Source organism: Panthera tigris, chromosome B3, assembly GCF_018350195.1.
Source record: "Panthera tigris isolate Pti1 chromosome B3, P.tigris_Pti1_mat1.1, whole genome shotgun sequence".
NCBI lineage: Eukaryota > Metazoa > Chordata > Mammalia > Carnivora > Felidae > Panthera > Panthera tigris.
This window is the reverse complement of record NC_056665.1, coordinates 45,911,886-45,930,250: the sequence shown is the minus strand read 5'-3', so window position 1 is coordinate 45,930,250 and position 18,365 is coordinate 45,911,886. Positions and strand designations below refer to the sequence as shown.

The 18,365-nt window shown below is 35.9% G+C and overlaps 1 protein-coding gene across 2 annotated transcripts in view; it reads right to left on the bottom strand.

Annotated features, from left to right (window-relative positions):
- ADAM10 (ADAM metallopeptidase domain 10) overlaps nucleotides 1–18,365 on the bottom strand; it is a 136,877-nt gene that overhangs the window by 100,239 nt on the left and 18,273 nt on the right. The window contains exons 1-2 of one of the 2 annotated variants that reach the window (XM_042988760.1): nucleotides 8,346–8,398; nucleotides 2,490–2,640 (exon numbers count right to left, since the gene is read on the bottom strand). Coding sequence is in view for 1 of the 2 variants with exons in the window: in XM_007084461.3 (XP_007084523.1) it covers nucleotides 2,490–2,640 (151 nt within the window). In the remaining variant the exon portion in view is untranslated. Of the gene's footprint in view, nucleotides 1–2,489; nucleotides 2,641–8,345; nucleotides 8,399–18,365 lie in introns of those variants that run through there. The other variant, XM_007084461.3, reaches the window with a different exon arrangement.

Sequence of the window (18,365 nt, the reverse complement as noted above, 5' to 3'; positions counted from 1 at the left end):
TCAATAAATAAGTTTATGGATGACTAAACAGCATGCACTCACATGCTCTCTCTCTCACACATGCATAAACACAACAAAAAAGGAGGAGTGGGGGAGAGCTAGGAATTTAGCTTTGCCACAAACTCAACATGAATTATGTCATAGATCAAATAAAAATCTAATGATGTAATAGAAATGTGGTATCCAAACCAAAAGCAGCTAGAATCTCGACTTTTCCTTTTGGTAGTTACACTGTATTTGGAATATAATATTAAATTTATTTCGAGGTGGTCACTAAAAACTTAGGAAGGCTGAAAGATTGCTATTATTTCATGATACTGATAAAGAATGGGGAATTAAAAAATATCTGAAGTTAAGGGTCATAAAAATTTACATAAATTGCTGTCAGTAATATTCTTACCTTAAAAAAAAGACCCTAAATGTATCTTCTTACCTCCTTCAAATCAAAGCAAGAGATTTCATAACTTAAAAGTACTTTTTTCTACAATGATCATTACATTTTAATATGGAAAATAAGTTAATTTAATATTTATTTACATGTGCAGAACACTTTAAGTTACATAGTATTTATTATATGATTAGTAATTAATAATTTTATATCTGATTAAAAATAATTATTCATCCATTAATATCTTTCTTAAGCATCTGTACATCTGATCACACTTTTAATTTTTTTTTTTAACATTTATTTATTTTTGAGACAGAGAGAGACATAGCATGAACGTGGGAGGATCAGAGACAGAGGGAGACACAGAATCCCAAACAGGCTCCAGGTTCTGAGCTGTCAGCACAGAGCCCGAAGCGGGGCTTGAACTCACGAGCGATGAGATCAGGACCTGAGCCAAAGTCGGACGCTTAACCGACCAAGCCACCCAGGCGCCCCAAGCATCTGTAGTACATCTGTACTTAAGCATAAGTACAAAAAATAAACATTACTAAACAGTAGCCAGGATGCCTCCCTGTGAGGAACAAAAGTTATAGAAAAATAAACAAATATACTCATAAAAAGGAAGACAGAACAAATCAAATACCAGTGGTACAGATGAGCAATTTAAAAGTTCTGAGGAAGGTGTAGGTAAATTTTTAAAGAAGTAGAACTTGAACTGTACATTAAAAGATGATCAAGATTTAAGATAAATGACTCAGAATACAAACTGCTCATGGTATATTCAGCAACCAGATGATCATTCTGGGTGAAAAAGACACTTATATTGGGAAACGGAACAAAGTTGACAGAAACAGACTAGAATTAATTTACAGAGAATCGTGAAAGCCAAGTTAAGAAATGTGGCTTACAATCATTAACTGAGGACTTTAGAAAAATAAGCTGACATGAAAAAGTAAGCATTTAAGGAACAGTCATCTTGTAGCAGTCCATAGGATAGCTTTAATGATAAATGGAAAGGAAGCTGGGAAACCTATTAGGAGGTGAACAATAAATCAGGGTTGTATCAATAGGAAAAACACAAAAGGAATAGATTTACCAATTACAGCAAGCAAGACAAAGTCTAATAGAGAATACTCCAAGATTTTGTATCTATGTACCCCTAAACAACAGAAAGAAAAAAGTACAAGGTCTGAGTCAGTCAGGTCTGGCTCAAATCTATGCTGTATAACTTTAAATTTTTTTTTTTTTTTTAACGTTCATTCATTTTTGAGAGACAGAGAGAGACAGACTGTGAGTGGGGGAGAGGTAGATAGAGAGGGAGACACAAAATCTGAAGCAGGCTCCAGGCTCTGAGCTGTCAGCACAGAGCCCAACATGGGGCTCGAACTCACGAACAGCGAGATCATGACCTGAGCTGATGCGACGCTTAACTGACTGAGCCACTCAGGCGCCCCTATGCTGTGTAACTTTAAAGAAATAATTTAACGTCTCTGAGCCTTAGTTTCCTCAGATATAAATAGATATTTACTTTGGGTTTTGAGAAGATTAAAAAAGAAAATGCATATAAAGCATATATGCACCTGGGACACCCCAGGCACTAAACAAATGTGATTTCTGCCTTTCTTCCCTGGCTCCCTGTTCTTTATCCCTTAACAATTCTGTCTGAGAAATGAGCAGTACAGTAGGTGATCTGTCTACAAACTGTCATTTTAGAGTTAATAAAATTGAGTTAATGAGAAATTAAAAGTATTAATGACATAAAACCAGCTACCTTCACTGTTGGCACCAGAAGACAGATCTATTGACCCATAAAATACATAAAAAGTAGTGGGAAATCAAGACTCTTCTTTAAAGATATATCCTCTACTAAATATACAACAGAGGATTGGCTTCAAAATTTAAAAACATTTAAATTTGACTGTTGCCTTAATATAAAAAGGGCAATCCATTTTAAAAGAAAACATTTTTCTAGCATATATACCAAATTCTAGACTAGAATGAGGACCTTTCCATTAGAGAAGGAAAATTAATGATATACATTTCTTCTTCTAACCAGACTAAATGTAAGAAAACTTCAGACACAGCAATTAAGTTTACTCACCTTCCATGGGCATGGAAATTTAGACGTAAAAACTGGTCCTCATGTGAAATTGCTCTTTTGGCACGCTGGTGTTTTTGGTGTAATGAATCCACATCATAAGATAATCCTTCATAATGTCTAATGTATTTATTTAAAGGATTTCCATATTGACCTATAAAAAATAAACAGTTTGAATTAGTATCATAATGAAGGTCCATTCTAGTCCTAATACGATTCCATGATTATTCAAATATCTACAAATATGTATGAAACAACTGTCTCACTAATGTTAGTACTTTATTTTCACATACATTTTTCTAAAAATTTATTGTAATGGGAATTTCAACCATACACAAAAGTTTGAAAGTTAGCCACAAGTTTGTCTTTGATGTCTTTTATCAGGTTAGGTTAAGTTTTTTATTAATACTTTATAGATAAAAACTATCAGGGACAGATGCTGACCTGTCACCTGCTCTTTCTACACCTAGTAAGTTGATTCCATGGATTTTTTTAGCTTATTAACGTGACAAAGTTGACTGATTTTTTTTTAATTTTTTTTTGTTTATTTATTTATTTATTTATTTATTTATTTATTTTTAATTTTTTTTTCAACGTTTTTTATTTATTTTTGGGACAGAGAGAGACAGAGCATGAACGGGGGAGGGTCAGAGAGAGAGGGAGACACAGAATCGGAAACAGGCTCCAGGCTCCGAGCCATCAGCCCAGAGCCTGACGCGGGGCTCGAACTCACGGACCGCGAGATCGTGACCTGGCTGAAGTCGGACGCTTAACCGATTGCGCCACCCAGGCGCCCCAATGTTTGTTTATTTTTGAGGATAGAGTGTGAGTGGGGGAGGGGCAGAGAGAGAGGGAGACACAGAATCTGAAGCAGGTTCCAGGCTCTGAGCTCTCTGGACAGAGTCCAATGCAGAGCTCGAACTCAAGAACCGTGAGACCATGACCTGAACCAAAGTCGGACCCTTAGCGGAATGAGCCATTCAGGTGCCCCCCAAATTGACTGATTTTCTAATATTAAACCAACCTGCATTACTGAAATAAACCCCACTTGGTTACAATGTACTATGTTTTACAATATTGTGGGATTTGACTTGCTAATATAACTTTGTTTAGAATCTTTGTTATCTGTGTTCATGAGAGACACTGGTCTGAAGTTTTCTATTTTTTGTACTATCTTAGCCAAGTTTTGATATCAGAGTAAAAGAGGAATTGGAAAATATTACCTCTTTTTCAACTTTGTGGACACACTCATATAGCACTCGTATTTGTACCTCCTTAAATGTTTGGCAGAATTCAGCAGTAAAGCCATCCTGGCCTAGACTTCTCTTTGTGAAAAGGTTATTAACTATAATTTCAATTTCATATATAAAGAGCTATTCACATTATCTACTTCTTAAATGAGCTTTGCAAGAATTTGTCCATTTCACCTAAGATGTTTAAGTTATGTTAATAAAATTGTCCAAAATTCCCTTATTATGTTTTTACACCTTTTTGAATCTGTAGTGATATTACCTCTCTCATTCCTGATATTGGTAATCTATATCTTGTCTCTTTCATTCCTGATCAGGATAGCTAGAGATTTATTGATTTTATTTATATTTAAAAAAAAAAAACTTTTATTTCCTTTGATTTTCCCTAATTATCTTTGTTTTCTATTTATTGATTTTCCCTTTGGTCTTCATTATTTATTTAATGCTTACTTTGAGTTTAACTACTCTTCTTTTTTGTTGCATAAGGTAATGCCACTGATTCAAGACTTTGCTTCTTCTCTAATCCAGATGTTTAGTACTATAAATGTACCCTTAATAACAGCTTTAGCAGCATCCCACAAATTCTGTTATGCTGTTACCATTTTATTCTATTCAGTATACTTTCTAATTTCCATTTTGATCCATGTACTATTTATAAGTCTGTTACTTATTTTCGAATACTAAGGATTTTCTCAATTATCTTTTTGCTATTGACTTCTAATTTACCCCACTACAGCCAGAAAACATGCTTTGTATATCAATACTTTTAAATACATAGTTATTTTATGACCCAGAATATGATATTTACAATATTCCATGTGCACTTGAAAAGAATGTGTATTCTGCTGTTAATGGTGAGTGTTCCAGAAATGTCAATCTCTGCTCTTCTTGAGTATTCTATAAATTTCAACCAGATCAAACTGGTTGATGGGATTGTTCAAGTCTTTTATATCCTTACTGATTTTTCTACCTACCTGTTCTATTATCAAGAGAGGGGTACTGAAATCTGTCTATGATTGTGATCTTCTGTTTTTCCCCTGCAACTGTTTGCTTTGTTGATTTTTGAAGCTCTGTTATTACATGCATAAATGTTCATGATTATCATGCCTTTTGGATCAATTCATCCTTTATCATTAACAAATGATCTTCAGGGCGCCTGGGTGGCTCAGTCGGTTAAGTGTCCGACTTCGGCTCAGATCATATCTCACGGTTTGTGAGTTTGAACCCTGCATCCGGCTCTATGCTGACAGCTCAGAGCCTGGAGTCTGTTTCAAATTCTGTGTCTCCCTCTCTCTCTGCCCCTCCCCCTGCTCATGCTCTGTCTCTCTGTCTCTCTCAAAAACAAATAAACATTAAAAATTAAAAACAAAAACAAAAACAAATGATCTTCTTTATTCTTTGCAATAGTCTATGTCCTAAAATCCACTTTGATATTAAAATGGCCACTATCTTTTTTTTTTTTTGGACTAGCATAGTGTATCTTTTTCCATCCTTTACTTTTAACCTATCTGTATCTTGATATTTAAAGTGAAGTTGTCATAAGCAGCATATAATTGGGTCTTGCTTTTTTTCTTTAAGTGATCTCTATGCCCAACATAGGGCTTGAACTCACAACCCTGAAACCAAGAGTTACATGTTCTACCAACTGAGCTGGCCAGGCGCCCCTTGGGTCTTGCTTTTTATCCAATCTGATAATCTCTGCCTTTTAATTAGGATGTCTAGATCATTTACATTTAAAGTAGTTACTAATGGGGCACCTGGGTGGCTCAACTGGTTAAGCACTGACTTCAGCTCAGGTCATGATCTCACCGTTCTTGAGTTCAAGGCCCATGTCAGGCTCTGTGCTGACAGCTCAGAAACAGAAGCCTGCTTCTGATTCTGTGCCTCCCTCTCTGCCCCTTTCCCACTCGTACTCTGTACCTCTCTCTCAAATATAAATAAAAACATTAATTTTTTTAAAAATAAAAGTTACTAATATGGGTAGATCTAAGTCTATCAATGTTATTTCTATTTGACTCATCTGCACTTTGTTCCTTTTTCTTTCTTTTGTACTATTTTTTATGATTTCATTATTATCTCTTCATTGGCTTATTAGCAAAACTCTTTGGCTATTTCAGTAGTTGCTTTAAGGTTTATAGTACACCTCATTAACTTATCCCTGCCTACCTTCAAGTGATATTATAACATGTCAGGTGTAAGAACCTAACATTTATATACTTCCATTTCTCTCCTTCTGGCCTTTAGGTTACTGCTATTGTATATTTTACTTACATATATATTATAAACCCCACAATATATTGTTGTTGTTTGGGTTGAAATAATTATTTTATTAAATTTTTGGAAACAGTGAGAGACAGAGTGCTAGCAGGGGAAGGGGAGAAAAAGAGGAAGACACAAAATATGAAGCAGGCTCCAGGCTCCAAGCTGTCAGCACAGAGTCCAACAGGGAGCTCAAACCCATCAACCATGAGATCATGACCTGAGCCAAAGTCAGATGCTTAAATGACTGTGCCATTCAGGTGTCCTGAAATAATTACCTTTTAAGGAGGTTTAAATAACAAGAAAAAAAAATCTCCTTTAATCATCATTTTCAGGGTTCTTTATTCCTTTATGTGAATCCATATTTCCATCTAGTATCATTTTCCTTCTGGATGACTTCCTCTAATATTTATTCTGCTGGTGAAAAACTCTTCCAGCTTTTCTATGTCTGAAGTCTTTATTTTGTCTTCATTTTTGAAAGATATTTCCATGAAGCATAGAATTATAGGCTGACAGGTTCATATATTTTTCTTTAAATACTTTTAAGATGTTGCTCCACCATCTTTTCAACTGTATTCCTTCTGACAAGAAATCTGTCATCCTCATCTTCGCCTCTGAATATAATGTGTCTTTACCCTCTCTAGTTTTTTAAGATTTTCCTCTTTACCACTGGCTTTGAATAATTTGATTACTATGTGGTTTGGTTTCTCCATATTTCTTGAGCTTTGTAACAGTGAACTTCTTGGATCTGTGGCTGGACACTTTTTCAACCATTATTTCTTCCAGTTTTGTTGTTGTTGTGTTGTTGTTGAACTCTCTCCATCCTTCTCCAGAAGGATTCCAATTACAAGTATATCAGGTCATTCAAACCCTTCCCACAGTCCACTAGTGGTTTTTCATATTCATTAAAAATTCTTTTATCTCTTTTTATTTTGAATTGTTTCTACTGCTATGTCTTCTAGTTCACTAATATTCTGCAATATCTAATCTGCTGTTAATGTCATCCAGTGTACTTCCCATTGAAAACAGTATACTTTTCATCTCTATAAGTTAGATTTGTGTTTAATATTTTCTATGTCTCTACTTACATGAAATACAGTAATAACTCTTTTAATGCTCTTGTCTGTTAATTCTAATACCTGTGTCACTTCCAGGTTGGTTCCAATTGGTTGCTTATTCTTCTCACTATGGATTATTGTTTTCTTGCTTCAATGTATGCCTTATAATCTTTCACTAAATGGATCCCAGACATTACAAATTTCACTTTATTGGGTGGTAAGCAATTTTGGTATTTTTATAGATATTCTCAGGCTTTGTTGTAAGAGAAAGTACAGTTACTTGGAAACAGTTTGATCCTTTTGGGCCTTGCATTTTTAATTTGTTAGGTGGTTCTGGAGCAGTGCTCACTGTAAGGCTAATTATTCCCAACTAGTGAAGGAAGACTTTTCTGAGTAGTCTACCCCATTGCTCCACAAATTAAGAGTTTTCCCAGTCTGGCCAGTGAGAACAGGCACTATTTCCTGTCTTATGTGAACACAAGGCACTGTTTCTTTCCCTGGACTCAGACAGTTTCTTCACATGTATGCACTGATCAATACTCTGCCAAACACTAGGAGAACCCTTCGCAAATCTCAGGGATTCTCTCTCTATGCAGTGCTCTTCACTCTGATATTCTGTCTGTGAATTCTAGTTACTTTGGTCCTGCTTGAGTCTCAGTTTCATCTTCTCAACTCAGAGAGTTAGCTGGCCTCCACCTAGGTTTCCTCTCATATCACTGCAGATCGAAATTTTCTCAAGATAGAAAGTTGCAACAACCATACGTCTTGACTCATTTATTTCCCCTCTCTCAGGGATCACTGTCATTTACCATCTGGTGACCAGTCTTAAAAACTGTGGTTTCTCTGCTTTTTGTTTTTTTTTTTCCCTTGGTTTCCTTAGATTTTTCCAGGCAGGGGGATAAATCTGGTCCTGGTTTCTCCATCTTCACCATGAGTGAATCCTTAACAAACCAAAATTTCTTCCTAAAGAAAACTGCCCTCTTTTATAAAATAAAACACCAAGTATGTTTTCAAAAAGAAACTATAATGGTTTCTCTAATGTACTGCATGAAGCCTAAGTGTCCATCACTGAATTTTCTGTACATACAAGTCTGTGACTGGTCATTGTACAGTTAAGGACACAAATTCTTATGTCAAATGATCTGGGTTTAAATGCTGGAGAATGGTTGCAAAACAAGGTAAATATATTTAATACTACTGAACTGTATACTTAGAAATGGTTAAGGTAGTAAATTTTATGGTAAGCATTTTTTTACTAGAATAAAAAAACTATTCGGTTTAAATCCCATTACCTTTATTTATTAGCTTGTTTCCCTGAGCAAATGCAAGACTCAGCTTCAGTGCCTCATCCTTAAAACCAGAGAGAAGTAGGTGTGCCTGGGTGACTCAGTCAGTTAAGCATCCAACTTGGCTCAGTTAATGATCTTGCAGTTTGTGAGTTCGAGCCCCACGTCAGGCTCTGTGTTGACAGCTCAGAGCCTGGAGCCTGCTTCGGATTCTGTGTCTCCCTCTCTCTCTGCCTGTCACCTGCTCATGCTCTGTCTCTCAAAAATAAATAAACGTTAAAAAAGAATGTTTTTTTTTTTTTTAACTGGAAAGAAGTAGAATACCTCTCTCTCAAGGCTGTTTGGATTATGATTTAAGCCATGGGTGGCAATTAGGAAAGTGCCTACAATACACTAGGCACAGTAAATAATTCTCCTCCTCCTCCTCCTCCTTCTTTTTCTTCTTGTTCTTCTTCATCATCATCATCACCATCATCTCCTCCATCTCTTCCTCTACTTCCTCCTCCCACACTTGCCTTTGAGACCTACATACACTAATTGAGGCCATACTGAGGAATAAACACAGAACTGGATTTGCATCCTGACACTTCCTAGCAATGACTGCATGAGCTGGGTAATTTTTTAACTTTTTAAAAATCTTAGGTTTTTTATCTGTAAAATAGAGATAAGGGCTACCTTAAATGCATGTAAACTGCTTAGCACAAAGGCTGGCATTAAAGGATCATTTAATTTAAACTATTATTGAATCACTTCACTGTACTATTGAATGCACTGTTCTCAAGAGAAATGACAAGAATGGAATCCAAAACTAGAATCCAAAACTATCTTTGCAACTAACAAAGAAAACACAGTGAAGCTAGGGTATAAGAGATGATAAAGCCTACTAGTATGAAATGTTTAAAAATCAAGACTAAATAATGGAATCAAACATTATATTAAACATTTACCATATCCTTTAAAAAAAATTTTAAGTTTATACTTAGGTTTAAAAAAATACCCCACACAAGAGAAAATATCAAGAAGAAATCAAGAATGAGAAAGTTGTAGTATGAGAACTTTTGGGTGGTTTCTTTCATTTTGAAAATCAAATGTAGGATTTCCACTGGATTACTGAATTGTATTTAAGTGGACTGAATAGCCACAGCACAAACTTGGCTGTGCAAAGTTACTGCTTCCACTCCTTTTTCAGCACCAAAAAAGTCAACTTTTTAAGTCACAGTTCAGATAAAGTGTTCTGCCATTTCTGATAACTTAAAACAATAACCATGGCTATTTCAGTGACATGTGATAAAAGCTCATTTATTTGCATGGATGGAACACTCCTGAGTTATTAAACAGTCATCTTTTCTCTGTCCCACACACAAAGGAATTTTCTAAGGCAAGATAATGTTTACTTTCATTGGCAAAGGATCGGACTAATGATTTTTCTGGATCTTTAAAACGGAGATAAAACACAATTCACAGATTTTAATGGGTCAAATTAAAAAATGCTACCCAGGAAGGGCGCCTGGGTGGCTCAGTAGGTTGAGCGTCTGACTTTAGCTCAGGACATAATCTCACAGTTCATGGGTTTAGGCCCTGCATTGGGCTCTGAGCTGACAGCTCAGAGTCTGGAGGCTGCTTCAGAGTCTGTGTCTCCCTCTCTCTCTGCCCTTCCTCCCCTGCTCATGCTTGCTCTCTCTCTCTCTCTCTCTCTCTCAAAAATAAATAAAAACATTATTTAAAAAAATGCTATCCAGGAACACATGGTTACCAAGTCCATCTTCTTATCATCTTCTACACAAGACCCATGTTTTTGGGTTAGCTATGCCTAAACACCAGTATTTATGATATAATCCCAGTAATAAAAAAAGAAAAAAAAAAAACACTGAAGATAATGTATTGAAACGGAATTATGTAATTTATCTCCCCCCAATACTTAATAAAACAAAGGGGGATCTGTTGGGGGGAAAAAGCTTATAAAAAACAGCACACCCTCCCATATTAAAAAAAAAATTCTTGGGGCACCTGGGTGCCTCAGTTGGTTAAGTGTCTGACTCTCATTTTCAGCTCATGTCATGATCTCTCAGTCCTGAGATGGATGGCTCTGCACTGGGTGTAGAGCCTGCTTGAGATTCTCTCTCCCTCAGGGCACCTGGATAGCTCAATTGGTTAAGTGTCAGACTTCTGCTCAGGTCATGATCTCACAGTGCCGTGAGTTTGTTGGAGCCCCACATCCGGGCTTTGGACTGTCAGCATAGAGCCTGCTTTGGATCCTCTGTCTCCCTCCCTCTCTGTACCTCCCCTGCTCCTGCTCTCAATGTCTCTCAAAAGTAAATAAACATTAAAAACACATTCTCTCTCCCTCTCCCTCAGCCACTCCCTTACTCACTAATCACTCTCTCAAAAAAAAGTTAAAAACAAATTCCTCAAGAACTGAAACCAAGTAAGAAAAGAATATAACCAGTGTGTGCTGAAGTGACCTAATACAGGCTCGTAAGCACCTGATCTCTTCCCAAATCTGTAACCAATGACATTATGTTGGTAGCTTGAAATTAGCCATGGGGGGGGGGGGTGTGGATATTTACAGCACTGAAATTAGAAAAGGCTACCAAACAGAGAATTTTTTTATTGTTGTATTCAAGAGACCCAGGGCACTAATACAACACTGAGAATAATCTAATGGCATAATCTCTCAAACAGGCAGCCAAGGAAACAATATTCTAATGAGAAAGTGGAAAAGCATAATACAGAACTGGATTTGCATTTTGACACTTCCTAGCAATGACTCCTAGGATTCCTGATGCTGTCTGTCCCTAACACTCAGAAGTCATACAATTCACTTTTTTTTTTAATTCCAAAAGAGAACAGAGCCTTGGAATTCTCAAAGAGGTTGTATATAATCATGACCCCATGACTGGAGAAAAGCGGGTAAAACACAAATAATCAACCCTTCTAACTACGGCTCAGAGACAAGTTATCCACATTATATCACAGCAAAAAGAACAACAGGACAGAGAAAAGCCACACAACCATAAATATCACATTGTCCAAATATACTAGAGCAAAAACAATGAAAGAAACAAAACAAAAAAAAAGTGCAAAATAGTAAATAATCCAATTAAGAAGTAAACAAAAAACATTTGGAAACAATCCTGGACAAACTAGAATCAGTCCTGGATAATATTTAGAAGATCTTGTTAATTCTCTTCAGTACAACAACATTGTGGTTATATAGCAGAATATTTTGAATTTTTGGAGATATATTTTAAAGTACTTAGGGGTAAAGTGACATGCATAATTTTCACTGTAGTCTACGCAGGAAAAAAGGAAAAGGACTCAAATTATTAAACCAGTTTCCACTTCTGGCTATAATGGAGAAAAAGGGACTGAATTTAACCTACCCTCACCATAAACAATTAGAAAACTAAACAAAACACATAAGAAGATAAGCAAAATGAGATGAGATCTACAACTGGCCCAACTTACTAACTACAAGCAGTGTCCAGGCCAATGTGTGGGGTGGAAGAACACAAACAGCCTGGTGTTCTCACTCAACTGAGGGGCCAAATAACTGAGTTCAGTGAGGCCAGGCATTCAGAATCTGTGGGTTAGAGGGTCAAGGGAAAGTTGAATAGAGAGAGCTGAGACCTTGTCCCTTTAAGTGTCTGGTTGAGTACTAATATGAACACGTGAGAGAATAAACTATGCCAGCCCAGAAAAATGAACCACACACAAAAGAAGTAAGAACAATCTTCAAAGCCAGTAAAGGGCTGAGAAGTGTTCATATTTCCACTATCCAGGGAAAAAAGACCTGCAATATATGAAGCATAGGTATAGCCCTCAAAAAACATCACCTTATTCATGGGGTAAAATTACCCATACACTAAAGGTGTTATGGACCTTACCCTAGCAAAGATTAAAGGCAATATTTCAAAGGATTAAACTGATTCCAAATAGTTGAACTATACACCAAAAAAATCAGACAGTATCTAAAGGAGAGACAAAATCTAAGTCACAAAAAAAAGTAAAAATCAGAATGATTTCAAAAACTACCATGCATGTAAAAAAAATCAGGAAACTATAAATATATTTTTCTGCATAACTGGGAAAAAATCAGACAATAGAGACAGAAATTACAGAGATGATGGAATTAGCATACAAAGAGGTTAAAACAGCTATTATAAATATGTTCTATATGTAAAAAGCATACAAGGAAACAAACCTGAAGGGGGGGTTGAAAAGGTAAAAGATTTAACTATAAATCTACAGAACCAAGAAACTCAACAAATCTTAAGCAGAATTAAATATAAAAGAAAACCACACAGAGGCAAATCATAAGCAAATGGCTGAAAACTAGGGATAAAAAAACCCAAAGGAGCTAGAAAAAAAGACATTATATACAGAGGAACAAAAGTATAAATGACAGCATAATTCTACATAAGTCAGAAGATAATGCAGCAACATGTTTATAGTACTATAAGAACAAAAAACTTCTCAACCTAAGATTCTATATCCAGTGAAAATATCTCTCACAAATGAAGGTGAAGTGACATGACCACTTTTTCAGACATCAAACCTGCTAAATTATCACTAGTATACCTGCATTACAAGAAATGTTAAAGGAAGTTTTTCAGGCAGAAGGAATGATACCAGATGTAAATCTGTACTGACACAAAGAATAGTGCCAGAAATAATGAATATATGAGAAAATAAAAATAATTATTTTCTCCTTTTTTAATCTCTTTAAAAGTTAAATGACTAATATGGAACTGCATATGAAGCAAAACTGTTGCTAAAAAGTCCGTTATGTTGGTCAGGTCCTATTTTTCATGCAGCAATAGTAATTATGATGATTTGATTCAACTAGAAAGTGTCTTTGAATATTAACTGAAAAACATAGAACACAATATGATGCGTCATTACTACATATTGTTAACCATGTGTGTAGGTCATAATGATGAATTAAAGATTGTTACATAAAAAAAAAAGTTAAATGACTATGAAAAAAACCCCACAATGTGGCATTTATGCCATAGATGCATATGCTATGGCATTTATGATATAGAATTAAATGCTGTGGCATTTATGATATAGAATTAAAATAGATGATAATAGCCCAATGGAGAAGAGAAATGGAAGCGTGTATTATGTAAAGGTATATAATGATAAGTTATTGATATACATTGCACACCTTAGGAATAACTTCTAAAAAAAAAAAATAGCTAACAGGCTTAACACATAAGCCAACAAAGATAAATGGAATCTTTTTAAAATAAATTAGTCCCAAAAAACTGCAGGAAAAGAAGGGGGTAAAAAACTAACAGAAAACAAATAGTATGGGGTGCCTGGATGGTTCAGTCAGTTAAACATTTGACTCTTGATCTCACAGGGTCGTGAGTTCAAGCCACACATTGGGCTCCATTGCTGAGTGTGGAGCATATTTAATTAAAAAAGAAAGAAAAGAAAACAGAAAACAAATATTATAATAGTAGTTTTAAACTCAACCGTATCAATAAATACATTAAATGTAAATGATCTAAACCAATAAGTAAACATGAGACAGTCATTTTCTTTCTTTTTTTTTTTTTTAATTTTTTTTTTTAACGTTTATTTATTTTTGAGACAGAGAGAGACAGAGCATGAACGGGGGAGGGGCAGAGAGAGAGGGAGACACAGAATCGGAAGCAGGCTCCAGGCTCTGAGCCATCAGCCCAGAGCCCAACACGGGGCTCGAACTCACGGACCGTGAGATCGTGACCTGAGCCAAAGTCAGACGCTTAACCGACTGAGCCACCCAGGCGCCCCGAGACAGTCATTTTCTTATTTTTACAAAAAAAGAAAATATAACTACAGGCTGTACAAAGACATTTTAACACAAAAATAAAGATGAGTTAAAGTAAAAAGAATGGGAAAAGTTATATCATCCAAACAATACAAAGAAAGCTGAAATGGCTATGGTATTATCAAAGTAAACTTCAAAACAAAAAACTTATGAGTAAAGAAAGATGTTTCCCAAATCATCAAAAGGACATAACTATCTTAAATGTGTATCACATAACAGAGCTTCAAAGCACATGAAGAAAAAGTTGACAGAACTGAAAGAAGTTGTAATTATTAATTATAATTATAGTTGGAAATCATTAACAGTCCACACTGAACTAGGAGACAAAAAAAAATAAAACTACAAAAAACTTGACCACTATCAAACAATTTGATCCAATCATTCCACCAAACAACATTACACCAAACAACATTCCACCAAAACATTCCACCAAACAACAATACATTATTTTCAAGGACACATGGAATATTCACCAAGACAGACCTTAATTCTGGGCTATAAACCATGTTTCCATAAATTTTTAAAGGCTGAACTCATACAGTATGTTTTCTGACTATACTGCAAGTAAATCAGTAACAGATGTGTGGCCAAAACCCAAAATATTAGAAACTTAACACACATTTAATTAGCCCATTGGTCAAAGAAGAAATCAAAAGGGATATCAGAAAGTATTCTGGGGTGCCTGGGTGGCTCAGTCAGTTAAGCGCCCAACTTCAGCTCTGGTCATGATCTCACGGTTCGTGAGTTCGAGCCCCATGTCAGGCTCTGTGCTGACAGCTTGGAGACTGGATCCTGCTTTGGATTCTGTTTCCCTCTCTTTGTTCCTCCTCCACTCATGCTCTCTCTTTCTCTCTCAAAAATAAACAAAGATTAAAAAAAATTTTTTTTTAAGTATTCTGAATTGACTGCAAAGAGCTCAAGGGAATTTTATAGGCTGATGTAAATGTTCTATGTTATGAAAGTGGTTATACAGCTATGTACATTTCTCAAAATTAACTGTTGAATTTTATTGTATGGAAATTAAACCTCAATAAAGCTACTTAAAATTTTTTTAAGAAAAATGTTTAATCAAACTGGTAGGTATATGGGTATTTGGTCTTTCTTTTACCTTTCCCTAAGTCATAAAATTTTCCAAAAAAAAAAAAAATCCAGGGGCATCTGGGTGGTTCAGTTGGTTGAGCGTCCGACTTCGGCTCAGGTTGTCATCTTGCAGTTCCTGAGCTTGAGACCCACATCGGACTTGCTACTGTCAGTGCAGAGCCTGCTTTGGATCCTCTACCCCTCTCTCACATTGCCCTTCCCCTGCTTGTGCTCTCCCAAAAATAAAACATTAAAAAAAAAATTTTTTTTAAGTCCAGAATCAAAAACAAAGACAACTCAAATATTACAACTTGTCATCTTTAAGGAAAATTAATGAAATCAACATTCTACTCGCCTCCAAGAAACTACTAAGCAACCTGCAATGACTCATTATTCATAATTAACTACATTTTTGTTAATAAATAATTAATAATTAATTGTTAATAATAAGTAATAATTAATCATTATTCATAATTGACTACATTTTTGTTAATAAGACATAAGTAGTAAAAAATGGGGGAAACAAAAAGATTAAATGACAACCAGTGATCACAGGTACCAAAAGAACACTGGGGGAAACCAAACATCAAGGGAAAATATCAGTTAAGAAAGTAAGAACATACACCATTTTCAAGAACTTCTTAGCAGTACTGAAGTTCCAAACTCAACACTTAAGCTAAAAAGCTAAAAGAAAATCTGGGAGCCTACTACTCACCACGTGTTCAAATAAGGCCATTCATTAACTATTACCAGAGAGACTGGAAATTTGTGTTTGTAGATGTTGAGTCTTGACACACACAGATCTTGCTATTCAAATTGTGTTTCAGGGACTGACTGCATAGATGTCTCCTGGGGAATTGTTAGCAATGCAAAATCTTGGGCTCCCCTTTGGAATTTCCCAAGCAACTCAGGCTCTACCCAGCCCTACGTGGTTCCCAGTGATCTGTACGCATTTTCAAGTTTCAGAAGCTCGGCAACTTTTCTGTATACACACAAATTCCCTCGACTTCTACCAGCTGCTGCATATTTCTTTTTCTACATGCTTGTTTCAATCTAAGTGTTTAATAGTATATTAATAGGGCTAGTTTGCCACAGGTGCTATCATTTAAGCAAGAAATGCCTTGCCCTGATGTCACAGGTAATATACTGATTAGAAGAAGTTCCCAAATAATACAAAACAGATGTAAGCAAATTAACTCAAAAGCCAATTCCAGCCAACCATTTGTTTCTGCAATACAGCTATATGCTCATTCTTTTATGTATTTTCTCTCACAGCTTTCATACTATAACAGCAGAGTTGAATAGGCAGAGTATTACAAAACAGGAATCAAATCTGTACAGTCACTTTAGCACTTAGTTTCATTAGTACTGACTCATTATAAACCCTCTTTTTTTCCCTCTCTTGAAGAGGAATTCTAATAAGAGATCCATGTACCTCTGTAGGGTAGGGGATTCATGAGCCCCTGGGCATGCAAAAGTCTAAGAATATTATTTTGTCCCTCTCTCCTTTTAGCTGGCACTTTGTTGATTCTGCTTTTCTTATTTAAATCTTTTATTCCTCTCTTTATAATTCTATCTTTTTTTAAACTACACTTTTTTTAACTACACTAACTAGAACTACCAAACCATGCTGAATAACAGTGAGAGCATTTTTACTTTGCTCCTGGTTTTAACAAGAGTATCTTCAGTTTTTATCATATAATATGTTCATAAACGAAGCTAAGGTTGTTTCTTCCCATTCCTATTTTAGAAATCTAGTATTTTAAAATTCACACGCAAAGTGTGGCTAAAAGACATTTGTTTTTTAAAAAAGCTTCACATTTCACATCTTTAAACAGAAAAGTTAAAAATCTAAAACGGCATATGCCTATTTTATTTTTTAAATGTATTCTAATTGATTTAAATGTGCACTGATAGCTCACCACATACAAAAAATAACTTGACTAGATAAACTTAAGTATTTAATTAAATAATGTTTAAAATCAGATCTAATAACTAAAACTTATTGAGCACTTACAATCTGCCAGGCCCTGTAGTGTTCTACATTATTTTTCATTTAACCCGACCAAAAGACCTAAAAGTAAGAACTATTAGCCCACTTCAAAGAAAACTGAGATTTGAGAGATATGTAATAAGACCAGAGTCACACAGCAAACGGGAGGCAGTGCCAAGAAGATAATTTTGGTTTCAAGGACTTCATAATTTTCTATAATAATTCCATTACCCTCATCATAAACAAGGCAAGCCACCATTCACATTTCTGATGGGACTATAAAAACTGAAGAGAGGGGCGCCTGGGTGGCTCAGTTGGTTGAGCGTGTGACTTCGGCCCAGGTCATGATCTTGCAGTTCACAAGCCTCCAATTTCGGACCAGGTCATGATCTCACAGTTCATGAGTTCAAGCCCTGCATCAGGCTCTGTGGTGAGACCTCAGAGCCTGGAGCCTGCTTCGGATTCTGTGTCTCCCTCTCTCTCTGCCCCTCCCCGCACTCGCTAGCATTTTCTCTCCCTCTCTCTCAAAAGTAAACATTAAAAAAATAATAATAATACTGAAGAAAGAGGGGTGCCTCGCTGGCTCAGCTGGTAGAGCATGCGACTCTTGATCTCAGGGTTGTGGGTTGGAGCCCCACACTGGGTGCAGAGATTACCTAAAAATAAAATCTTAAAAAAAAGAGAGAGAGAAGAAAAGTATCAAATTACAGCACATGGCAGGGACCTTTTAAAACCTAAACTGACATCTACCTCTAAGATGTGGAAAAACATGTAATAAAATACCAAATAAGAACATACCTTTTAAACACCCAGAAAATATATATGTATACCCTTGATTTCCACAGCTAGTGAACGAAATTGGCACAGTTTACTCTACGGGAGCCAATGCCAATCTCCAACCCTGCATTACTTATCTCAGTCAGATACCACAAAATTGCTTGTTCCCACATAGAGTATCTGGACCTACTCAACTGAGATATGTTCCTGTACTTTAGCAAATAGTCAAAAGCTCATAAATTAAGGGCAGAATGCGGTTCTATCACCAAATCTCACTGATGCAAAGATTCACCTATCTCCTCAACTCCATCTGAAGAGAGCTTGGCCTCTGACCTACTCACCTTTGTATCTG